This window comes from Aulostomus chinensis, chromosome 13 (genome assembly GCF_037954235.1).
Source record: "Aulostomus chinensis isolate RoL2024-O1b breed Wild chromosome 13, RoL_Achi_v1.0, whole genome shotgun sequence".
Lineage (NCBI taxonomy): Eukaryota > Metazoa > Chordata > Actinopteri > Syngnathiformes > Aulostomidae > Aulostomus > Aulostomus chinensis.
In genome coordinates this window covers 9,000,129-9,026,548 of record NC_141332.1, presented here as the reverse complement: position 1 = coordinate 9,026,548, position 26,420 = coordinate 9,000,129, and the positions used below count along the sequence as shown (strand labels likewise).

General features: G+C 42.0%; 1 protein-coding gene across 4 annotated transcripts in view; it reads right to left on the bottom strand.

Moving 5' to 3' along the window:
* Positions 1 to 20,937, bottom strand: part of arhgef9a (Cdc42 guanine nucleotide exchange factor (GEF) 9a) — a 47,143-nt gene extending 26,206 nt beyond the window's left edge. The window contains exons 1-5 of one of the 4 annotated variants that reach the window (XM_086223047.1): positions 20,612 to 20,937; positions 17,615 to 19,263; positions 15,662 to 16,006; positions 14,668 to 14,794; positions 14,470 to 14,573 (exon numbers count right to left, since the gene is read on the bottom strand). In XM_086223047.1, the coding sequence (XP_086079173.1) occupies positions 14,470 to 14,573; positions 14,668 to 14,794; positions 15,662 to 16,006; positions 17,615 to 19,201 (2,163 nt within the window). In that variant the 5' untranslated portion in view covers positions 19,202 to 19,263; positions 20,612 to 20,937. Of the gene's footprint in view, positions 1 to 14,469; positions 14,577 to 14,667; positions 14,795 to 15,661; positions 16,007 to 17,614; positions 19,264 to 20,611 lie in introns of all 4 variants that reach the window. The other 3 variants (XM_086223048.1, XM_086223049.1, XM_086223050.1) reach the window with 3 other exon arrangements.
* Between the last annotated feature and the right edge of the window lie 5,483 nt (positions 20,938 to 26,420).

Sequence of the window (26,420 nt, the reverse complement as noted above, 5' to 3'; positions counted from 1 at the left end):
CTTAATGCTGGCAGATTATGAGGGGAGCACATTGGGATCATGAATTATATCTTACAGGAGAATCACTTCCGTTCAGTCCCCGTACTCCCAAACCACCCAACACACACTCGCCAAACGACAGCCTGTCTTCATATTCAACCTCGAGCTTTGGGATGGATCAAACAATCCCAGAATAAGTTTAAAAGAATAACACCAAAGAAGTGCACTCTATCAGTATTTTTAAAGCCATAAATAATTTCCAGAGCACTTTCTGCACATACATGCTGATAAAAGCAATGGCTCCTGAAAGCCAGGCTTTCAGTGAGATGCAAAGAGGTGGACGAGGCATCACAGCTGAGATATGACAGCAGCCGTCCTCAAACAAGCCTTTTTTTTTTCCTGCTCTGTGCTTGTGTGTGTGCATGTGTGTGAAACGCAGACTGAGCATATTACATAAGCCTGCCTTACCTCTGTGGGCTCCTCCAATCTCCCTGACATTTAGACAACAAAGGTCACATCTGAAAGTCTAAATCTGCATGGACGGCGATGCTAATATTCTCATACATATACAGGAGACAGGGAGTTTGTAAAAACAGAACCAGCTGAGAATAGCATGTTAAATACAACTGAACTTAAAGCTTACTGTGCGTGACATACATGCTCAAGATGCAACTAATAAATATGACTTGCAGTATTTTCAGAGGGGTATTATTGTGAGAGGTGTACTGTTATAACAAGGCTTATTCTATCTGCGATCTAGGCAGATGATAAATGATTAAATCGGTATAATTTCATACAAAATCTGGGAACTGGGAACCAAAATAATATCTTACAAATGGCTGTTATATGAGAAAAATCTTAAAATTCTGCTGACCATTTCTGTTACATACCAAACAATTTAGCACGTCGCCTCCCTGTGGAACAGCAGGCTTAAATTCAAAGAATATTAAAGACTAGAGATAGCATGTCATGGTTGTTTGCCTCTGTCATATGTGCCTGTTGCAGCGATCTTGAGTCCCAATGGACACTTGAACCTCATCTGAAGAAGGCGTTCCTGAGATCTCATGCTCATGTTTGGTTAGAATGATCTTCACCTTTGACAACTGAAATGTTTTTAGTTCATCCTGGGCTTCCTGTCTATAGCATGTGTTAAAATGTATAAAAACAGGACAAATTTAAGTACATTTCTCTCTGTTCAGAAATGTGTTGTTTTTGCACTAGCAGCCACCATGATGATACCTCAACTGTGAGCTGTTTGACCTGTGGGATAACTACATGTGCAGAACACCTAAGCCAATTTGGGGCTGACTGCAGCGTAAACAGACCTCCAGCCTCATTATCTAGGTACCTTGGTCTGATTTTGAAATGGCCTCCTTAGGACTTAAGATGTATTTTGGAAGTGCCATCTTAGTTAGACACTGGAGCTAACAGCAGAATCGACCTTGGTAACACCATGTAAACACACTGGTTGTGTTATTGGGTCTGTCTGGGATAACTTTTAAACACTGGGCTTTGGGACCTTCGTAAATCCTGGGTTCTTGTCATACTTTTCAATGGGTTTCATCCATGCTATCCTCTCACAATAGTCATGAAGAAAGGATCTTTGCAGAGAAAACTTGTGATTAAAATCACAGCTGCTAGTAGACCTCCAACCAAATACAGGTCAAAAAGAGATAAATAGTTATGTTTGCTTTGAGGGTCTGATATGAAGTCTGTTACCCTCTTGTGAATATGACCATGAACCACAGACGCAGCTGCTCACTCTCCACTTGATTGGGACAAATTTCCCCATGAGAACAACTCCGGTGCACACTGGATAGAGCAGTCTAGTTAAGCCAAAGGGAGGATATCATCTGCAAAAAGCAGAGGCCAAGCTAATATCATTAAACTGTCTCCAGACCACAAATGTGCCTCAATATCCTGTCAATGAATATTACAAACAGATGTGAGCATATACTGTAGCATATACCAAGTTTGATTCACCACTTATTGAATGCTTTTTTTGAAATATTAATGCAGAGAATGACTATAACACTAGCAAACTGTTACTTTCCATCATTATTTTTACATTGACATCTATGAGAAGCAAGAAAATAAGAGTGCTAAAAATGATTTTGGACCCATCTTGCTTTTTCTAAGCATATAAGCTTTCACACAACAAGGAATACTGCTGGGTACTCACATACTATACAACTATATGGTGAGTAAATTTTGAAAATCTTTCTTCCTGAATAGAACTACAAGTTTCAGTGCTAGCAAATTAATCTGTTTGTGGTCAGTAGGTATTTAGTTTTTTTGAGACAAAGCCCACCCCACCCATTTCCGCTCCAGTCTGCTCCAATTCTTTTGTTCCCCTCCCATCCCCACGACAACCACACTGATTTCCTGCTTCCTCCCAGGCCTTCCAGCCACAAAATAAAGGCCTAAAAATAATTTGTTGGACTTCACCATTGTTCAGACATCAGCTGTTTTTTGGTTCAGATGAATTTTGCTGTTAGTGTAAAGGCAAGTCAGTGGGTCAGAGCAAGTCAAAGTGGGCTAAAATTTGTGATGCAGATATCACGTGGCATCAAAACAGTTGTAGACCTAAGAGCTCCAGACAAAATATTCATACTAATCCATGTAATACTCACAGGACCAGCAAAAACAAATTATTATTTAATGATAAACTAGTGCAATGAGTTCCGAGTGTTCTAGGGATGGTAGAGAACATGAATCAGCCCCGTAACTGTGTTCTTTGCGTGAGTTGTGGTGAGTTTGAATAACTACGTGCAGATCTCGCAAGAAAGGCAGATACTGCTGCAGTTACAGATATATAAAGTAAAAACAGGCTTCTTGAGACAAACTTGCACTTGGCTCACCTGTTTTTTTCTCAGAGTTGTGGCTAACCACTTCCCTAATTGTATTCATTTGAGAGAGTACACATTCCTGTATTTGGATTAAAGTCCATGCAATACAATAAACTTGCAGGGGACTTGAAATAGTCATGTTTCTATGTAAATGTCAAGACCATTTTAAGCAGACTTTGGAAAATCACAAAAAGAAATATAAAAAAGGCATGTTTCCATAAACTAGTTGGGAGTCAAAAATATATATTACACTCTGCATTTTTTTGTTAAAAGATGGTGATATCATGTTGTAACTAACATAATAGAAGAATCATTCTTAGTTGGGAAAGTTTGAATTGTTCTTTTGTGCTAGCCAGGATCAGTTGTGTTGCTTGCTGTCCAGAGAAAAACATGAATATCCAAGAAGATATCAGCAGCAGAACAACTGGTTAGTCGTGTGAAATAAAGGTATCTGAGCCCACTGAAAAATGGCTTCACGTTTTGCACATTTACCTGTCTTTGTTAAAGGCACAACTCTACAAAGGGATGAAAAAAAACTTGAGGATTGTTTCAAACTATTGCCCACTCAATTATAGTCACAAAACCCGATGAATGTAGTTTCCATCAACTTAATGCTCTACTTCAAAATGTCCATAAAAATACATGGAATGGAGACTTGAATTGTAATGACTGGTAATGAACTGAACTGAATGCTTCCCACCAAGGGTTATGGAGAAAATCAATAATGAGAATAGTATTTTCATTAAATCTCACAAAAACATGCTTTTATACTCAATTTTGCCCCACTATACTGCATTCTTTGTACTTTTAGCCTTTTCTTCTCTCACCAGCAAGTTCCTTCATTTGTACACATGCTGACTAATCTTCATATCTCATCTTACATATTCCACCAATTCTTTGCTTCACAGGGGTTGCTTTTAAGGACCAAAGACTTAAATATTAACCCTGGAATCCCCAAATTTCTCTCCTCCGTGACGGTGGAAAGTTTCTGTCAAATTTCCAGGAGAGGGGAAACAATGCTTCTTCTAACACTGTAACAAACTCACATAGATATGTGGGTTGTTTCACAAACTGTGACAAAAAGGAAGCATTACACATGTTGAAAATAGGCTTTTATTTATTTACACTCTTATTCTGTTCAGCGTCTGTGTCCACTTGTACTTGTATAGAACAAATTGGCCACTGGAGAGCCAAATTGAGGGAAGAGGGACACAACTAAATGAACAATGCTAGAATTGGATTGGTTGACAAAGCCAGCACTGCTTTACTGTACTTTTACTTTGCCAGTTATAAGTGTACTGAGCATACTTGCTCGTGTCACAATTCATCAGAGCACTGTCAGCCACCTGGGGCCCCACTCACTAGGATGTAAGCACAGTAGAGCCTTGACGTTTTCTGGCCGGTCCATTTGAATGTAATGCCTCCTGTGGAGCAGCATATTGTAGTAAGACTTTCCTTGTTATTATTATTTCTGGAGAAACAGGCGATATTATCTGACACAGTGGTACAGTAGAAATTCTGTCCATAAAAGTTATGAACAGAATCGGTCACAAAGGGGAGCCCTGGCAAAGTCCAACCCTCACTGGAAACGAGTCCGACTTACTGTTGGCAATGCGGACCAAGCTCTGGCACACAGGGAGCAAACCGCCTGAATCAGGAGGTCCGATACCCCCAACTCAAAGAGTACCCCCCACAGGATTTCTCGAGGGACACCATCAAATGCCTTCTCCAAGTCCACAAAGCACATGTAGACTGGTTGGGCAAACTCCTATGCACCCTCAAAGACCGCAGTTCCACGACCAGGATGAAAACCATACTGCTCCTCCTGGATTTGAGGTTCAACTATCCGGCTCACCCTCCTCTCCAGGACCCCTGAACAGACTTTACCAGAAAGGCTGAGGAGTGTGACACTATGATAGTTGGAACACACCCTCTGGTGTCCTTTCTTAAAAAGGGAACCACCAACCTGGTCTGTCAATCCAGAGGCACTGCCCCCAATGTCCACTCAGTGCTACAGAGTCCTGTCAATCAAAGACACCCCCACATTATCCAGGGCCCTGAGGATCTCATCCACCCTCAGGGCCCCGCCACTGAGGAGCTTTAAGACCACCTCAGCAACATCAGCCTCAGAGATAGGAGAGCCCGCCACAGAGTCACCAGGCACTGCTTCCTTATTGGAAGATGTGTCAGTGGGCCCAGGGTGACCTAGTGCCAAGTGCAAAGGTGGACACCCCTTATACTTGAACATGGTGTTTGCTATGGACAATCTGTGATGAGAACAGAAGTCCAATAACAAATCACCGCTCAGGTTCTAATCAGGGGGGCAATTCCTCCCAATAATGCCTCTCCAGGTCTCACTGTCATCCCAAACATGAGCGTTGAAGTCACCCAGCAGAACAAGGGAATCTCGAGAGGGGGCACTCTCCAGTACTCCCTCTCGGGAAACCAAAAAGGGGGGAGGGGGTACTCTGAACGGCTATTTGACTCATAAGTACAAACAACAGTCAGGACCTGTCCCCCCACTAGGAGGTGGAGGGAGACTACCCTCTCGTCTACCAGGTTAAACTCCAACATACAAACACTGAGCTGAGGGGCAACAAGTATTGCCACCCCTGCCCATCGCCTCTCACTGCTTGCAACGTCAGAGTGGAAGAGGGTCCAACCCCTCTCAAGAGAACTGGCTCCAGAACCCTTGCCATGCGTTGAGTTGAGTCTGACTAAATCTAGCCAGAACTTCTCAACCTCACGCACCAGTTCAGGCTCCTTCCTCACTAGAGAGGTGACATTCCACATGCCCAGAGCCAGCTTCTGCAGCCAAGGATCAGACCGCCAAGGTCTCCATTCTTGGTTGCCACCCATCCAACACTGCACCTGACCCCTCTGGCCCCTCCCATCGGTGGTGAGCCCATTGGAAGGGGGACCCATGTTTCCTCTTCAGACTGTGCTGGAGCCCCATGCTGGAGCCAGGGGGGCCTGGCTCCAGCATGGGGCCCTGTGGGTGAGAGAAAACTCAGTCCAACAATGTTGATTGTCACTGGGGTCTTTTGAGCTCGTCTTTGTCTGGTCCCTTCCCCAGGACCTGTTCGTATTGGGTGATGCTACCAGGGGCGTAAAAGCCCCCGACAACTTAGCTCCTCTGATCACTGGGACATGCAAACTCCTCCATCATGATAAGGTGGTAGCTCAAGGAGCTACATTTTCAAAAACTTTGCTATATAAAATATATGAATGCACAAAGCATGGATGCCCATAAACACATGCTTATCTTCTTACTCACATACCAAACAGGTCCAAGTATTAGGCGTTTTCACATGCCTTGAGGGAGGAATAGATGGGGGGTGTGAAAAGGAGAAAAAAAAACTAAATGTGGAGATGATAAAACACAGACAGAAGTGATGGAGGGAGGGATGACTCGTGCTGAGGTCAGGAAGGATGGGATGTGCATTAATGGGGAATGAGGAAGAAATACAAGGAATGAAGGGGCTGCATAATGTGACGGAATGGAGAGGTTTTTCACACTACAGTACATGTGTTGTAGCAGAGAGGCCAGGGAGGTCAGAGGCAGAAAGTTAAGCTAAATAATATACGCAAGTAGTGGCAGCTGCCAGAAAAATCCAGTCCATCTTTCACAAAGGCCAGCAGGATACATTCTAACTAGCAGAACACTGTACAGTACAAGCAATTAGCTTCTGTCTCATTATTTTAGGCTAGGGACAAAATGACCAAGGCTAGAGCACACACTGGGCAATTAATTGAAACGTAACCAACATTGCGACAATCAAACCAATGTTATTTGATCCCTATCGATATGGTAAATAAAGGGATTTCTTCATTCAGGCTGCCTCCATACACATACCTCCAGAAAGAGTTGTTATCTAATTCTATCAACATTCAACCAGTCACATTTGGCTCTGTTAAGTTATTTCAGAAATTGAGTTGGCAAAATTCCACCAGAAGTTCAAAGCAATGTAATTAACTACAGTAGAGTGTCCGGTGTAGACAAAACATCCTAAGTGTTGGATAGATCTTGGGTGGGGGGTGGGCGCACATCAGAGCAAATTGGGACAAATAAGATATGTGCTGTTCATTGTCTGGGAACACTGGTCTCCAGTCTGAAAAAAAGAAACTAGCTAAACTTAAATATTTGTAAAACAGGAAAGTAGTCCAGAGTACAGTCAGGTTTGCAGAATCACAGCAGTGGATGTGACAGTAAAAAGAACATGCCAACATTTAAGGAATACGCATGTTTGCTATCCTCCCCAGAGCAAGACAAGATGATAAGATACCCATCTCTGCCTTCTTAAAATCAACTAACCATCCCTGGCTAAAAACCTCACTAACATCTGCTCACACCCACATTTTTTTCAGGAGTGGGAAAACTTTAATTGGCATTCAGTCCCAGGTCAAATGACCCTGCAGTTGCCAGGAGCATGGCTTAGGTTAACATTGGTGGGAACACAAATGCTGGAAGGATAAGGTAATTTGTGGCTGGCTTCCAGTACAAACAATCTCAACCCACATGTGGCGAGCTGTCAGAGCTCCACCATTAATGATACATATGAAGAAATGAAAGCTTGCCACCTCAGCTGCTAACTTCCGTGACTTTTGGTCATCTCTGCTAAAAATTTGACCCATCTGTGGTAAAGCGGGGATGTTCAATCATCTTTCAAGTTGGTGCTGACATAGAAAAGAAGACAGCAGCTAAAAATACATCAGAACCTCTGCCACTGTCCTCCAGGCTGATTTTACAACCAAAGATTGTATACAAGCACACGATGCTACACTATGTTACTTGAAGAACGTCAATCATTACTTTCTGGGGCAATGACTGTATTTGTTATATCAAATGAGGGTGCAACGAGGGGAAGTGGATGGTATGTGTTAGCAATCCTCTGTCAAAAGTCACCAAATAGATAGGGTTCAGGATCTTGATTTGTCCAGAAGAAGAAGATTACCGACCAAATATCAGACTGGTACACCTTTCGGTGATATGAGCATGCTTAGCCCAAGAACAGTGTTAAGTACAAGGCAGTGGGGAGGGTGGACAATCATGCTCAGTGTAGTACAAAACAAGTTGGTCAAGTGTGAATGTGCTCTAAAACTTTGCTGTTCACTTCAGCCATGCAGACTTTTTACTGCCTTGCTTTGATGAAACTCCTCCCACAATTTTGCACAACTAGATCGTCTAGCTGCAGTTTCTTTTCAGCATGATTGGACCATGTAAAAGTAGAACCAATTCCTTGAACTTAATAGCAGTTGCTCTTCTTTCCATCATCAAAAATGTGTTAGCCTAAGTTTTGAGGTGTTGCGTCAAATCACGATGCACAGTAAGAAAAGAAGTTCTAACTATGTGTCTGTCTTGTAATTTTAAATTGTTCTTTGATAACACATTATGAAAAACCTTAGTTGTATTTATGCAGGGAGACTATTTCAGAGAAAAGTGTAATTGATGATTTTTGATGGACCCACTACCATTCATTGTGCTAAGCTAATTAGTGGTCAGCTGCAATGAGGTCCTTAATGCACACATAGAATGTTATTTATCTTATTTTCCTGCTCTGGGAATGATGGACTACAGGCCGATTTTCCAAATAGTAGGTGTGTTCCATTTATGTTCGATATAAGTCTTTTTTTTCTCATTAACAACCAAGTGATTTGTTTTACTTTTGTGTTCAAGCAGTTGATAACACTATATTAACAAATATATATTTCAATATAATCATGAGTCATCCTTCTAAAAAAAAAAAAAGCAACAGCTCTGCTAAATTCAGAAACCCTGTAAAAGGCTTATGTTTTAGTCAGGTGAAATAAGTTCACAGGAAAATCCTCCATATGTTGTCATCAAGAGAGGGTGTTTGCAATCTGTTTATTAGCTGACTTGGTTGACAAACTGAAAACAATGACATGATTAGTAAGATTTAGAGGCCAGATTCAATTGGCTCAGTTTTGAAAACACATAAAACAAAGTCCTTTACATTTATCTCCACAACAATTATCAATGGCAAATAGCCTGTTATTGCCAAAACAGTGACACAAGCCCTCATCAGGTACGAAATGGCAAAATAGATGAGAGTTAATATCAGTTTTTGTAGCCAATGTCAGAACATTTATATAACCACTATTGAAAACTCAAGGTGAATTTAATCTGTGCAACAAGAACACTCAGCTATTATATTAATTTAAATGTCCTATAGTTATAATTGAACAAGCATTGATTTTCTTTTTTTATCATCAATCAGTTTTTGTTTTTCATGAACCTTTATGAACTTGTGTCGTTAAGTAAGTCTACTTCAAATTCCATGGCGATCGGCCAATTAGGATGTTAAAGATCCCGTGTGGAAGGTTGTGCCCTGAGGGGGGCACGAGAGAAAGCTGAAACAGCATCCAAAATGTCAAGTATCAAGTACTTTGTGCAAAGTCAATAAAACTAAAACATTTACCGAACACACACAAAAAAATACCCCCAAAATTATTGAGTTCCTTTACATGGCAAGACCTGAGCCGCACAACCTCCTCTACAATGCAATGATTTCCACATTTATTGAACAAAATATACAATTTTAGATGTGTTGTATTATTCCATTGTAACAGTATATATGGAATTAAAACATAAATGAAGAGGCTCTCTGTGAATGATAACTGCAAGGCAGCGTGGCAGGAGAGTTTCTGCTGTAAAATGGAGCTGTCAGATAATAAAGGCTTGTCATCTTCCTCACTACGAGCTACATACTTTTTCGTTGACTTCAGGCCAGAAAAAGTCTTATTCCCTACTGTAAAACTGTCAGATATCCCTGAGAACATGGAAGTTGATGACTGTAGGTAAAATCATCTGAACTTCCTAGGAAAATAACCACAAATGATTGAACTGATGCCAGATAACAAGCACTGGCATGCCTGTAAATAGTCTCATAACAAAAAACACTGCGTGTTATGGCATAACACCACCGACCAATACATTCCCACTGTCCAAGTGTGACAGAAACACATCATTCCAGTGGCGATGGAAGGATAGAAATACATGCCCGATGAGGTATAAAACAGAATGTGCCATAACCAAGCATAAACCTGCATCTGTGCTTGCACAGGCATGTGTGATCTAACGAAATATGAAGCACAATACAAAGCTACAGTAAAACAGGATAGACCAGTGAGTCAGAGAATTAACACACAGCACATGTTCTCAGTCCATGGGAACATGTAGCCATCTGAAATTAAAGTGGCTTTTGTAGGGAGGAAAGGAAACCCTCTCAAGAGTTATGTAAGAGCAAAGGCCCCTTAAAACCTCCTGTCTCTTGCACGACCACACACAAATATGAATTCTTGAGCATGCACCAACAATAAAATGCACACACCTGACAGGCAGAAACATATTCTAGAGCTGAAACTGCCAAAAGAGGCTCTGATAGAACCACCTATACCAAGTCGTACTGTTTATCAGAACCCACTGCATGCTGTGAGCATTTTAGCTGGTGGCTGCAGTAAGTCACAGCAAATATGTGCCTGGACCTTGGCAGGTCAAATGAACACCAATAAAGGATTTCAGTGGGCCTCTGAGTCAGAGTGTGGATTGTACATACAAGCAGGTATTTTGAGGAAGGCCTTAATGCTTTAAGGGACTACAAAACAATGCTACACACTCCCAGAGTGTTTGAGGGAGATATTCATGCTTCTCAAAATAATAAAGTTGTCAATGGAGTGACTCATACACCCTGACAGAGGAATTCTGAATAAATCATGTCATGTGTATGTGTGTGAGATAGAGTGTATCATACAGGCCAAGATAAAATCCATCCATCCATCAATCCATCCATCCATTTTCTTCTGCTTATCTTGTTAAGGGTCTGGGAGCCTGGAGCCTATCACAGCTGCCTTCGGGTGAGAGGCGGGGTTCACCCTGGAGGGGTCACCAGTCCATTGCAGGGCCAACACATAGAGACAGACAACATTCACACTCACAGACACACCTATGGTCAAGTTAGAGTATCAGATTGACCTAATCCCCTCTTGCATGTCTTTGGATTGTGGGAGAGAACCCAGAGAATCCAAGCAGGCACAGGGAGAACATGCAAACTCCAAACAGAAAGACCCTGTGCTCAATTCAGGGCTCAAACCCAGAACCTTCTGGCTGTGAGGTGACAGTGCTAACCACTGCACCACCGTGCCGCCCAAGATAAAATTGTGTAATTTTGAGGACTGGTCCCTCCACGTGCATTAAAGTGTGAGTTCTTTTTTAACACTAGCCTACTATTTGTCCAATTAGCCACTGCCTGCTGACTCATGCGTCCATAATTAATAGATAGCATTGCATAATGTGATTATGGCCAGAAACATACCCAGGTTGGCTTAAATTTATAGGATTTTGGTTAAAATCTGCATGAAGACCTTAATAAGACATTCTCCTTGTCTGACAAGTTGACAGTAGAGCTTCAGGCACAGCATTAGTAACACACAGCAAACTGTCCTCTCATCTGCATGGGAATGAAGGAGAGGAGAGGAGAAGAGAGGAGAGGAGAGGAGAGGAGAGGGCAGTGGGAGAAATCCATTTAAATGAAAAGGAAGAAGAGAGGCGTCAGCATTAGCAGTTAATCCACTGCAGTGAGAAGGCTTTCTCTCTGCCTGCGGCCTCCGGGCTCGAGTGGTCGTCCTAAAAGTAAGACTGTAACACACAAACAAAGATCCATACCAAATAAACAATGCATGACTAACTCAAAGACAGCACACATTTAGTGTTGAAGCATCAACCATCCATGTGACTGCTCTACAGCTGTGTTACCATTTGTATACATTATACACATATAGAAACACACATATGTGTGTTTGTGTCTGTGTAGATGTGTGTGCGTGCGTGTGCCTGTGTGTAGTTACCTCAGTCATAAATCACAGCATTTGCTACACATGAACATCCCTCACCATTCAAACCCATTCAGACATTTCCAGTGTTATATGTCCCTATACCCCAGGGGAAGCAATGACACAAAAGTGCACATACAAAGGGAGCATCTCTCTCTTCCTCTCTCTGTTTCTCTCTCCCACCCCCCTTTCGCTCTCTCTCTCACCCACACACTTTCTCCTTTTAGCTCACACTCAAAAAGGCAGCCTAAAGATAGAAGCAAGAAGATGAACGGAAGCCAGTGAGTGTCATGGCAACATTGTGCCATGGCGCTCACAAACATTATTCAGACCAGCAAGAAAAAGTTCAATGCAGTAGTTATCATCTTTGCAAAAAAATGGTTGTATACATTTCAGTGCAAAGCCTTTGATGGCTCATGATTCAAAACAACACAAATTTATCCAAGAAAAAAAGGAACGGAGGAAAATTTGCATGTGCCATTCACGAGAGTAGATGAACCACAGTAGTGTTGTGCCCTTTTGCATTGCAATATGCAGGTGTAGATGCCCGATGGAGCCCCAGAATTGTTCACCACCTGCTAGAATGGTTCAGAAAAATTCTGCATCTCCTCCTATGAAGATCCCCCGAGGCCACTTGCAGATCAAAGAACCAATTCTGAAATGACTTCTTGTATTACTCTGAAATTAATTTTACTCAACTGACAAAGACCTTCTTCACAGACCCCAGAACACCAGGTGTATCGAGACAAGTTAAACATTGAAAGGGGGGTTTCTTGCAGTGATTGCTCCTCCTGCTCACACAGGATATTACCAGATCAATTCTTAATGCACTTTTTATGAGGTTTTATCAATGTGAATTAGACAAATCTAACAGGTGCCTTCTATAGTGATTTTTACTACAAATCTTTACTTTGAGCTGCTATTCATACTCTGCTGCAGCTCAGCTCAGAAACACCAGTGTAACATTTCTCAGTGGAAGCCCGCCTGCTGTGCTAAAATCTTAGCCGCCAAGGCACAAATGAAAAAAAAAAAAAAATCAATCCAACTAATCAATCTAATCCAACGCCTCAGTGAGTCACCCAGGAAGCCCACCCCCACCCCCATGTACACATTACAAAATACAGTTGGGCTCTAATGGGCGATATTCGAGAGCTTAAATTCACCAGCATTTTCATTGGGATGATTCTTTTTGTAAATTGAAACGAGGCAAGGGGGTTGCAGCCGAAACATCTTAAGCATCTGCACAGCCATCGCCAGATTCAGATTGAGTCTCTTTAATCTTACTCTCAGATAATTTGGGTCTGTCTATCTACAGAGGTGAGCAGGAGAGAAGAAGAAGACGACGAAGCAAAACACAGAAGCAAATCCGAAATTATAAATTAGGGACAAAACTTCACATATTAAGGATGTCAGTCAAAAGTTTCACCATTACATGATATTATATTGATTGTTTGAAGTACAATACAATGTTTGCAGATATCACAAAATGTGCCACGGTACGTTTTTGCTTTGATTTGATTCGGGGCGAGCAAAAGCAGTTCTCTTTATATCATCATCTCCCAAAAAGCAACAAAAATAGGGTGTCACTACTTATTCCTTAGCTCTGAAAGATCTATAATGAAATTTGTGAAAAATATTATGTCTTTAAAAAAACAATCTACTCCTTTTTTTTTTGAAAGCCGAATGTGGAACTGCAGAAAATGTAAGGCTGTCTGTGGATTGGATTTCTAAATAAAGGTTCACCTATGGTGGATAGGTGGATTTGTATCATTGGTCACTGAATCATTATATCAACAGATCGATGTGTCGTTATACCCTTGCAGGTACCCGATTTGACACACACTTGAAAATGTGACATTATGTTTTAATGTCTATCTTCTTCTCCTCATCTGTGTGTCTGTATGCACTCTTCTTAATTACTTAAAAATATCTAAAATGCTGGGTGCCTTCTTCAGGATGAGTAATGGCCTGAGAGTAGTGGATGACATTAATTCACACGGCCACCATCTTCATGGATCAGTTCCTTCATTATCTGATGAAACATTGACCGGTGCCTTGTCATCTCCATATTACCAGTAGTCGTGAGGGGCTATTTATCAGTCCTACTAACACTTAATTATACAATTCATTATCTTACATCAACTCATATTTCTGTCCGGTAAACACACTCACTTTGCATATGCAATTCAGATACTTCATATCACTCGTAAACTCGTCTAGGACTGAATAGTTGTTTTTTTGTTAGTCAGGACATACATTTTCTGGTCTCATTTCAGAGCAGCATATGTGGGTCATTCCAAGAAAGATCAGTGAGTATTTTCAACCTTATCCTGCAAATCAGCTGATTTTGACCTTCACACTATGGTCTGTTAGCACATACAGTGCAGTACAGAACACATTTTTTTCCTGGCATATTCGAGCCCTCATAACCACACAAACATTCAGGAAATATTGAAACAACATTTCCGAGACAAAAATTTAACCTCTGTTAAAAACCTCAACAAAATCAATTTTATATCCACTCCAGGTGTCACAATCTATGGCCAAATTCTCATTTTGTTTGGCACAATTTTTTTCATAACCCAGCAAAAAGGCACAGATTTGATATCTATGACACATAGAACAGCAGAAAGAAGCCTTGGTATGTTCTGATGTTATGGTTTCTTATTTAACTGGAAAAATTACATTTTCACAGGAAGGGAGATACAGTAGATGCTTGGTCAGACCATGATTCCTTCTTTGTCAAATAATGTTCCAGTGAGTGTGTTTTTGAGGGATGTGTTTGACTCACAATGTTGACCTGCAGTGGTTCAGAACCAGGTCTTAGCAGCCTCCTCCTCCTGCAGCTGCCAGAGTCTCCAGACCTCAGATGCACTGATGACGACTGACCAATTTCTGCTGGATCACAGGCACACAAATGACCAATTTGACAAACAAACATGATTCATAAGTCTGGTTCTAAATACAAAATAAAAATGTGAACTGGTACCTGAGTGAGGCAGGAGCAGAGCAAAGGCAGTAAGAGTGCTGGGGGGAAGAGGTAAGGAGCGACACCGCTGGAGAGATGCCCTCAGTGGAGGCTCTAACGGTGACACACCCGGAGGGCGAGACAAAGCCTAGATGGGACTCATTAGTTAGGGCACCTGCTTTATTCCATATAGTGCTTCTTTGATGCACACACACATAGTTAAATACACATACTGATCCAACTGCAAAAAATAAATTTCATTTCTAGCAAGTCTATTGTGGTGCAGTGGTCTGCGTGCATGCCTTGCAGCAAACCAGGAGACTATACATCATGCCAACCAGGCGGCCTCAAAGGTTAAAATGAACTGACTCGGAGTTAGGGCAATGAGAGGTACAGCTTATGGGAGCGATGAGGCAGAAAATTGGCCATAGAGAAAGACTGAGTGTGAGGGACAGAGAAGGAGAAGCCACAAAGAAAAAGAAAGTAAGGGAGAATGGAGAAGAAAATGAGTGAGAGGGGGAGGTGAGTTGAGGGACGGGCAGCATACAGAAATATAGGCCTCTATAAATGGGGCAGAGTGTGCTTGCATTGTTGCAGCTAACAGTGAGTGGTGTATAAATACTGGGTTAGTACTGGGCTGCCCTTCAACTTCTGTAGTGTGTTCAATTCATTATGGGCTTGGGCTATATTTATCAGCTAGCTAGTGGTGACTACAAGGGAGGAGTGAGATATATATATATATATATATATATATATATATATATATATATATATATATATATATATATATCCACTGTATATATATATATATATATCCACTGTATATATATATATGTATATATACATATATATATATATATATATATGTATATATGTATGTATATACACTGTATATATATATACATATATATATATATATAATTCCATGTGTGTGGGGGGAATTTACTGTTTATTTGTCAGGCTCTCTTTGTATGACCCCTTTTATTAATGAATGTAATGCCTGTGTTAATCTTACTCTCTGGTACAGCTCCATGGAGTGCATCTCCCTAGTAACACCAGTTTCTATCACAGAGCAGGGTCTGGAACGAGCAGCCGTCCGTCTTGGTACTGGTGAGGACTGCAAGGTAGGAGTAGGCCTGCGTCTCCGCCTGCATAGTGAGCCAATCTCACTGTAGTGGCTGTAGAGTTCTCGGTCTGGGAGGGGCCTCCGAAGATCCAATACAGCTGAACCTGGGCGAGGGCGAAGATGACTGCGCAGTGGCCTCTGACGTGTAGTGGCGTTCTGTGTGTTATGATGGGGTATGGCTGTGCCCAACAGTCTTACACTGCTGCCTGCCTGGCTGGCGATCTGCTCACACAGCTGTGATTGGCACAGATGCTCAAGAGTTTGGCCCAGATAGAGGTGTAACAACATGTTTCCTGTGTCAGGAGGTGACAAGATTGTCTTCTCCGTTGATTTACCATAATCGTATTTCATCTGACCAAAAGGTTCAACTTATATTCACGATTACGGTGCACAGGCAGTGGAAGAGGCCTTTCAATGTAGTTAGCACTTAAAGGTGTTTTAAGCCTTTCAAGTACTCATAAATACATGTCTTGATTCTCACAAACACATTTTTTTCCCCTTTGTGACTCCAGAATGTTGAAAAAGCCCTCTAACCACTTTGAAGGTAATGGTTACTGGCAGAGGTATCAAAAGAACTGCAAAAGTGCCCAAAAATGTCGGGATATATTACAAATCTTCTTCATCAAGCAGTATCCTGATAAGAAATCCCATACAACACATATGTTCATCCCCCCTCTCTATATATAAATGTACATACATACATTCACATTCACACTCACACACACACACACACACACATATATATATATATATGTGTGTGTGTATAAAGAGAGAGTGCATGTGGATGAGCATATAACAGGAAGTGTAACATTTTGTTTACTTTTAGCTAAAATGAAGTGTTTGTGGATTAATGGGCATACAGCTAGATGAAGATGAATATAAAATAGATTTTTGCATTCTGGAGACATAAGTGAAGGATGCAGAATGCAAAACATGTCTTCATGACCTCAATACACCTATTTGTGCGTATTTGAATGGTGAATACATTTTTAGACAGCCAAAAAAAAAATGCAGATTCGGATCGTTAATGTGGTGAGGAGGATTTTTGTGGCGCTATCATTTTCCCTTAACTATGATGGGATTGCACTCCAACACTCCTTCCACAACAGATTCCACAACACTTACTCTTGCATAATAAACCCCCATGAAAGTGTGCTGAGTATCGAGATGTCATATCTTGTTTTGTCATTCGGAGTTGGGCCTAACATGCCCTGATTCATTGGTGTGACTAGAAGGGACATGACTAATGCTTCCACTGGAGTGAGAAGGGAAGGGTGCCGTCATGAAGCACAGACCTCAAAATGCTCAGGGGGGATTCTGTAGTCACACACAGCCACCTTCATGAGGCTGGCTGAGCGGGAAAGAACAAGCTAGTGTGATGTTTTCACATTTGTAATAACTATTACCTCATCTCTCCAACAGATGGGGCAAAAGGATAACTATACATTAGTTGCCATATTCAAGTACTCCCAGGCTGGTGTAGAGAATGTTTAGTTTCTCTCTTTTAATGAACCACACCTTGTACTTATGGGGAAATGAGCTGCAGCTTTGGTGTCATTTACATTCTGCTTTGTTGTACTTTTAAGAGGAAAAAGAATGGTTTAAAAAGTTACATGACACTTTGATGCAATAATTACATGATGCATGCCTCTGGCAGTGTTAATGATGTAGAAGAAGCCTGAAATGGAATGAGGTTATCACACAAATGTGACACAAAATGAAAATCCTCTTTTTAGAATAGTAATACAGCATCACAAATTACTGACCTTTTAAATACATTTGTTTATTTAGATTCCATGCCTGCTTTTGAGCAAAGCTGCTTTTCTATTTACTGTCACATACCTTAAATATCTCCTCTGTGGAATCTGAGGCAGGTACGCTATTGGTTGTGCTCTCTTTATCACCTTGTTGTGATTGGATATTCACTTCCTGTCGGTAGTCGGATGGAGCATCCCTGGAATCCTGCTCATTTCCTGTGTCTTCCTCTACCTTTTCCTCTTGACAGAGGCCATTCAATGGATTCCTTTCAAGTTCTGTCTCTGTGTTTGGACCTGACTGAGTGATATGATTCTCTACTATAGTTTTGGACTGGTGGTTTGCCTCTCTGTCTATGTGTTTGTCTGTCCCCTCGGAAAGGCCATTGACAGCTTGGGACCCTGGGCATGCCCTAAAGGCTTTTAGGACCACTTTAGGAGATTGCCCGCCTGTCTCAGGTGCTGGAGCCTTGCTGTCAAAGCTGCTGGAATTTGAGGATTTAGTCACCGGTGATGATGGGATAGGCTGGGATTTCCGAACCCCTTCACTGTGAAGTGTCAGAGACACACTGTGAATGTTGTTTACTGAATGCTGCGGGGCCCGTGGAGAACTCACCGGAGTCATCTCTTCCTCTGGGGGAGAGAAGGAGCGAGATGTCGTCCGCCATTTTCTGGCAGTTTCTGCTACATTGTTGAAAAACTTGAAGAGCCCGCCAAAGTGTCCCTTCATTTCAGAGTGTTTTGGAGGCAGAGATTGGAAATCTTTGACATTCTCCATGTCTACAGAACCATAGTCTGAGTCCAAAGTCTTGTCCAGAGAGGGAAGCTCAGAATCAAAGCTCCTCTCTGAGTAAACAGGATTGGCCTTCCCCAGAAGAGAGATCCTCCTTAGGTAACTCCAAACATCTCTGTGTCTCCTTCCTGCACCCAGGTGGTTACTGGGACTACCCTTCGCGCTCGGCTCGTCCCAGCCTGCAGCCACTTTATTACAGTTGGTTGAGTTGTTGTGGCTTCTTTTTGTAAAGGAAACTCTCTCAGATGGTTTACAACCATTCTGAGTCACAGCCTCTCCGATTGCAGTGGGCTGGTGGTCGTTCAGAGCTGTGAGGTCAATATTTTCAAAGGAACAGTCAAACTCTGCTGTGTAGCCAGCATATGAGTGCCTCTTGCCATGGTGTCTAAGCGTGCCCCTGCTGGGCTGCTGTGGAGTGCCAACTTCTCGGCAGAAAGACCCCTCATCCACCAAGGAGCTACTAAACTTGCCAGTGGATAACTTCCCCGTTTTCCCTCTAAACACAGAGGGTGATTTCAGCTTCTTAAAGGAGCGAACTTTGTCAGCAAATGAGATTTTAGGCATGGAAGCCTCCCCCAGTAGGATCATAGAGTGGGGTCTCCGGGGCTCCAGCTCTGGGACAGCTCTTTTGCGGTTCAAGATCTTCCAGATGCCCCCCGTGGCTCTAGGCTTTCGGTTGACCTCCTGTCTGTCTTTGACAGGGGTCTGAAAAGACGCAGCTGAGGCCTCTCCCTGCCCCTCCACAGGTCCTGGCCCAGTCTCCTGAATATAAACACTGCTTGTCTCATTCTGCACATCCAGAGAAACATTAAACACTCGGTTGACAAACCCATTAGGGTTGTCACTCTGAGGGGCAGGGTTTTCTATCTGGTCCATGCTCATTCCACAATGTCAGCTATCAGCTCCAATGACCATGATGTCTTGGCCCTATCTCCAATGAACACCTGGATGAAAGAGAAACACATTTTAATATAGGAGTTTGGCAATAAACTGTCACTTCATGTCTTTCTGACTAGTCCAGGATAAATCCCATGAATAATGAAATTGTTTAACATTTTAAGAGACCGGGTGGCACGGTGTTGCAGTGGTAAGCACCATTCCCTCACTGCAAGAAGGTTCCAGATTTGAGCCCCAGCTAAAGCACAGGATCTTTTTGTGTGGAGTCTCCATGTTCTCCCTGTACCTGCGTGGGTTCTCTCTGGTACTCCGGCTTCCTCCCACATGTAAGAGGGGACTAGGCTGATTGATACTCTAAATTGACCATCGGTGTGGTTGTGAATGTGAATTGTTGTCCGTCTATATGTGTTGGCCCTGTGATGGACTGGCAACCCGTCCAGAAGGCTGCTGGGATAGCCTCCAGCCCCCCTGTGACCCTTAACAGGATAAGCAGTAGAAAATGGATTGATTTTTAGAGACTTATTAGCAACATTTTTTTTACAGGATGACAAATAATCAATAATAAGTTATTTGAGCTGCATAGATAATAAAAAAAAACAATGACAGGATTTAAGGTGTCACTTTTAGTTCCACTACCAGGAACCTATGTGTCATTCCTCCCATATTAGTGTGGTATTATCCAGAGTAATTATTTGAAACACTGTACCCCCTGTCCACCATTTAAACCAGGAGGCAGCGTTGTCATGGAAACGCACTACAGAGATGTCTGGTTATTTAAGGCCTGTATCACAACTCAGATTAGCTCCTCCTGAGGATGCTAGGCTAAGTATAACACAGCTGGTAATTATAACCTTCATATAACCTTAAATGTACATGGAGGCAGAGAGCAGAGTTATTAATTGTTGCAAGGATCGGCATTAATTAAAACAGCTTTACATCTGCGACAATCAAATTTCTTGATCAAACATAACGTATTAAAAAAAACAGATTCAAAAATGGAAAAAAGAAGGCTAATAACTAATATATCTTCTTGTACAAATTAGTAACACGCAGTTATTCTGATTATAGTGATATTGCCATTGTTAGTATATTGTGCTACATATACAAGCCAAAGTAAAGCGGTACAGAACTAAAATTGCAAGCTGTGAACGCGTTTGTCACAAAGATATCAACAGGATTGGGCGTACTCACTGTTTTCTTTGTAGTATGGCGTCCAAAAAATGACTTTAACGTTGCCGTCGATTTTGTACGTGAAATTGTAACTTTTTTTTAGCGTTCTTTCAAATGTCTGACGACGGATGTGAACGCCTTTTAACCACTAAAGTAAATAGCTACATGTTCATAAAGCAAAACAATGCCATTAGCAACTTTTAATCACACCAAAATAGAACTCACCTTCAGAGAACCATTAAAAGGGCACCGCATTAGAGTCCTTTCAGTCAGTCTAACACCGGCTAAACTTTTCCAGCGTATTTTAGAGGCTTAACTTCCATCCATGGGTGAAGCTGAAGTTCCTAGTGCTGATAACGATTTCCCGGTACACGGTCGTATGGTCTGGTTTACCTCTGGAAGTTCGTCATCTATCGTCAGAAAGAGAACAAACTCCCGGCGTTACCGACACACCGGTGAACTCTTGCCCTGTAAACTCCTTCAAACGCCGACACACACTGACTTGTTGTATAGCTCTCATGCAGACAGAGGGAAATACTCTCTCTCTCTCTCTCTCTCTCTCTCTCTCTCTCTGTCTGTCTCTCTTTCTCTCTCTCTCTTTCTCTCTCTCTCTCCTTCTCTCTCTCTCACACACACACACGAATTGTCGCTATTTTAAGTGATTCAAAGTGTGTCCATCTACTTTTATACATAAGATATAGGTAATTGCTATATAATTACACGCGGGAACACTGTCATTACTCTGCTGCTGGTTCTATTTTCTACCTTACCAACTAACCAGTGTTGCATGCTCTCTAGCCATGAGTTTGTCTAGGTTTGGTTTAATTTGTTATAAAGCACTTATGAAGGCACATGAGTGCAAACAAGTGATTGACTGAACTCTGGTCTCACTAGCTGATCCTCCTTTGGGATTTGTGTTGAATGTGAAAATCCTTCCATTGAAATGACACAATGGGGAGAGGGCGCTGAGATGGGCGGCGGGCGAGGGACTGAAGGAATTCACTAAACAGCTCCATTGCTGCAAAAGAGGAGATGGTGGAAGAAGGGGCCTAAATTTAAACATTTCCTCTTTGTCCTGTTTTGGGCCCATTGTCATCACATTGCGTTCTCCCTTCTGCACAGGAAGGAGTGGATCTGACATCAACGCTCTCAGGCTGACAATGCCAGGAAGCCTGTCTGACTGTATGTAAATATCTCTATGTGTCCATGCTTCCCCTGCTGCCCGTGGAGCCACTCAGTGCTCCCCGACTCTGGAGTGGTTTGAAGCTCTTGAGGGTGTAGTGATGGCAGTCGCAACATGGTTGATTTTCATGCTTCTCTTCCCCATAACGCCAAAACTGTCTCAGCAAATTAACCTTAGTTTTTTTACATGACCTCTGACAGCGCAATTTTTGGTGCTTCATGTATATCAACTCTTTTCAGCATATACTTGTCTTTTTATCTGTTGTAACAAATTATTTTCCTCATAGTTTTGTGTTGATTTACCACTCTCTTCCATTTCCTCCCTTCTTCCCTCCCTCCACTCACTTCCGCAGAACCCCAAGCTGTCTTCCTGCTGTCCCCCTCCCATCACGTAAGACATCCTGCCCTAAACAGGCCAAATATTTTAGCTGGTTTGTTATCTCAAATAAGTTAATTCCAACCGCATTTGTGTGAGCGACAGAGTGTGACGGGAAGCGAGAGAAACATATAGACTATCCGCTGCCGGTGCTGATGTGATAAGTTTTGTTGACGTTTTTTGAGTCGTGTACATTACAGCCAGTCGACTGTGTTGCCTATTTACTATGAGTGTTGAACACTGAAAACAAGAGCTCTTTGAAATGATGTCACTGGCTTCTCGTTTTCAGAACAATCGACCTCTTCCTCCTCTTCCTATGACACAGTCCCCATTGGTAGGCTTGGTGGAGATTACTGGAGACAAACATTCACCCAGTTTGGACCCAGCTGTAATTATTTCGCCAGTCTTTGTCAAACCCTCTGAGTGAAAACAGGCTGCTGTGAAAAAAACCGGCTAGACGAAAAGGGGTGTGTGTGTGTGTGTGGGGGGGATATGTTGTGATATCAAATGGGAGAAAGAAAGCATGGGAACTGGATTGGGGAGGTGTGAGAACAGCTGGTCAGATTTCAGTACAGGTGTTTGGGAAGGTTAATTTTGCTGAGTTGGACAGTGAAGATTCAATCTTATGCTGTGCCTTGCCATGCTGACGAACATTATCGCCCACTTTCAGTCTTGAATATGCCCAGGTAGGGGATGTCTTCAGAGGTAGAAGAGAGTCTGAATGACCCTGACATTCCTCACATTCCCTCCATGCTGACCTGCATAGTTCCCTGGCCTGGCTGCACATGGCATTATCGTTTCACCCCACCACTTCACACACACACACACACACACACACACACACACACACACACACACACACACACACACACACACACACACACACAAATACACATAACAACATACACACTCAGATCTTAAATCCCTATAAGTTCAGGATAATCAATTTCAAGCTTTTTTTCACAGACAAATGTATACATTAGTCATGTGACGCAAGCGTCTGAATGTTGTTGGCAATGGGACAGTCTCATCTCAACTGCTTATCTAGCAGCCAGAGAAAAAAGAATGAGGGGAGCAGGACAGGGGAATGTGTGTGTGTGTGTGTGTGTGTGTGTGTGTGTGTGTGTGTGTGTGTGAGTGTGTGTGTGAGTGTGTGTGAGTGTGTGTGTGTGTGTGCATTCAGCTGGGGACTTTCAGCATTATCAGGATGAATCTGAAAACAGGAAGGCGAGTTCCAATAAACAACAGGAACGGAAGACAAGCACAGTTCTACTTCCTGTTTCAGAGCGAGAGAGGAAAGAGGAGATTTTTTAGGAATTCAGACCAGAATCAGCTCCCTCAAACTTCTTGACATTGTGGTTTTACTTTTCTAAAAGTAAAATTTCTATTTTGTTATTGTGTAGCTAGTAATATTTGATGGTTTTGGAGTTGTATTCTGTAAGTAAATGTTGTTTTGAGAAGTGAAAGCTGTGACCAGGCAGATGGTGGTTGTTTATCTGGAGCTCTATCTTCAAGTCTTTGCAACTGAGCTGAACTCTGGTTTGTTTGTGGGTCAGCAGCATGGAGATAACCTGACACACAGACCCACACAGACCCACACATACACACGCACGCGCGCACACACACACACTCACACACACACACACACACACACACACACACACACACGCACACACACGCATCTTAGTTTCTCCCACCCCTCAGAGAAAGAGTGTTAGTAGAGGAGGGATACATAAACACACACACAAAAAAACACACACACACACACACACACACACACTCCCCTGTCCTGCTTAAACATTACAGTTCATAAGAGCTTTTTATGAATACAACCTTCCTCTTTCCTCTTAACTTACTCTGTAATGTTCTTAATAGGCCTTTAATAGTTCCTTTTAATGTGATTATATGTGATATATGATCAATATGATTACATATTTCAGAGGAAATTTGTTCATAAGTCTGTCAATCCAGCCCATGCAGAGCCATCTGCTTTGCCTGTTGCTGAGCACAGAGATCTGAAGAACACCTAATAAACAATTAGCACCGTGACTGATAGTAAAGCAGCATTCCTCTCACTGCTTTGTCATGAAGGACATTCCTATCTCCTTGATGAATGCTGACCTATGATCCCATCATTGACTCTCCTCAGTGTCCTCTGAGTAAGTGCATTTTAAACACAGATAGCCACATTACAGAGTCAATCATATATAGCTGGATATGACCTCTCCCTCCCTCCATCCTCCCATCTCTCTGTCCTCTTGAAGTCTCCCTCTTCTGTGTCCTAGTTAGAGGCGGAGGGATATGAACAGTCCTCTCCTGCACATCCACTGTCTTATCACCAAGAAGAACAACAAAATGACAGCAACATTATTGCTCTTGCTAACTTTTTTGAGCAAAACATCATGTCATTTGAATGATTAGACTTTGTAAAAGCGGCTAAAGAAACTGTGGAAAGCCTACTTATCACAGGACTTCTTTCTTCTCACGTTTCCTCAAAACATCCTCTTTCTCAGACTTTCTCACCAGCACCTGCAGCTCACACATGCACATGTACAGCTTGTGGACAATGGAAAATGTTCAACAGTCCCCCAAACCCCCCACCCCTCCAACACACAAGCCCACTGGTAAGATGTTAAGTTTCCTTTCTGTCATGGTGACGTAACCGTGTCAGAGCTTGTTGGAATTACGCAGCAGAAATACACATGGGTGAAGAGAGACATCTAGAGGAACCAGTTGAAACCTTCCTCCTGGTTTATTTTTAGAATTAGTGTGCACGTAAATTGACTCCTTTCCCATTAAAGTATTTACACTTAATGGACAATCCTTACAGCTAAAACTGGGACAACAGGCTGGATAAAATTAAACAAGCATTTAAAGCGTATAAAAGAATAACAATAAGTGCAATGGTGAGTGAATAGAATGCACAAAATGGGAAAATGAGAATGTGAGAATGAGATATGTGTTTTATGTGTGTGTGTGCGTGTGTCTGTGTGTATTTGTGTGCGTGTGTTTATGTTTGATGAACCATATTTCATAGGTATTGATTCTCTTGTTTGAACTTTGTTGTGCCTTATCATCCCCATTTGTCTGTAAGGTTAAAAACTGGTCTGACTCCAGGGCCTTGACCTGGGTCCGGGAGTGAACCTTTGGTGCGTTTCGCAACTCTTTCATAATCGTAAATTTGTGGTTAGAACACTTTCTGATAGTAAAGCTGACTCTCATGGCGCCAGCATTGTCTGTTTGTGTAGATGTGTTTAGACTACATGAAGGTCACATCTGTGCAGGATGTTCAAATTTGGTAGTACTGGTCGTGCCCAACATTACAAGTTTGGCTGTTGAAGAAGGGTTGGACACAGATGTTCTGGGGGAGCTGACTCAACCTCATCTCATCTCACAACCTTGCATATCTGTCATGGACACGTCCAGTTAAGTGTCGAGTGTAAGCCATCCCTGCATGTTGAAGAGTCATTACCCCTTTCAGGATTAAGAACTGAAAGCGGTCTTTCTACTAACACTTCATATAAGTTTCAAAGTAAGTCCAAAACTAACACAATAGAATTTGTTTTTTTTTTAATGATGACATTGTAATATGTCAAGAGGAAAGAATAAAGTAAATACCTTATTCATGGCTCTAAATGTTTTGTTAACTTTTTGAAATTCTCAATAATTACTTTTTTCAGTATGTACAAAAAGTGAATGTCGTATCGGCTTTTTAGATCATTAGTGTTCATAATGGCATTGGAAAATATCAGCTATTGGCCATAACAGCAAATGTAATATTGCTCACTGATAACAATCAAAATGATATCGGTGCATCCTTACAAAAACTATGCTATATGACATATACTGATTCAGTGGGTGTTCGGCATTACAGGTTTACTGTAGGAGGGTTATTTATGAACAAAGAGAGACTCCATATTTTCTCATGTCAGAGCTGATGGATGTCAATAAATACAATGTACTCAAAGGGATTTCAGCAGACAAGGCAGAGTCTCTGTGAATTATTACTTCCCCTCTCCCTTCCCTGTAAATACGTCTTGTTGAGTTTACACACCAATCTGCAGTTAAGAATCTCAGCCACATGATGGCACTCCAGATCTTCCAAATGAGCTCCTACACGTGCCAAAGGAATAATGGTTCAGAAAACAATCCTTTATCATTAAAAATCACACATAGTATATTTGAGTATATTATCTATTTCAAGAGCAATACCACACAGCCAAATCCAGGTTTCAGGGATACTGCAAACAAAGGAATTGATCTAAAATGATGAAACCAAACTTCCTCAGAAGATTTTAATTAACTACCAGTTCCTTCAGTCATTGAATTACTGGCCAGGGAAGGTCCAATAAGACACTGCTCCTAAACTTGATAAAAGGGCTGCTGTGATTGACCGCCATACATGTCTGCTCCTGATTTTTCGGTGCAGGATTCATGACAGAGGCACTAGGGGGCTTCTGGCCTATCTCCCGGTAA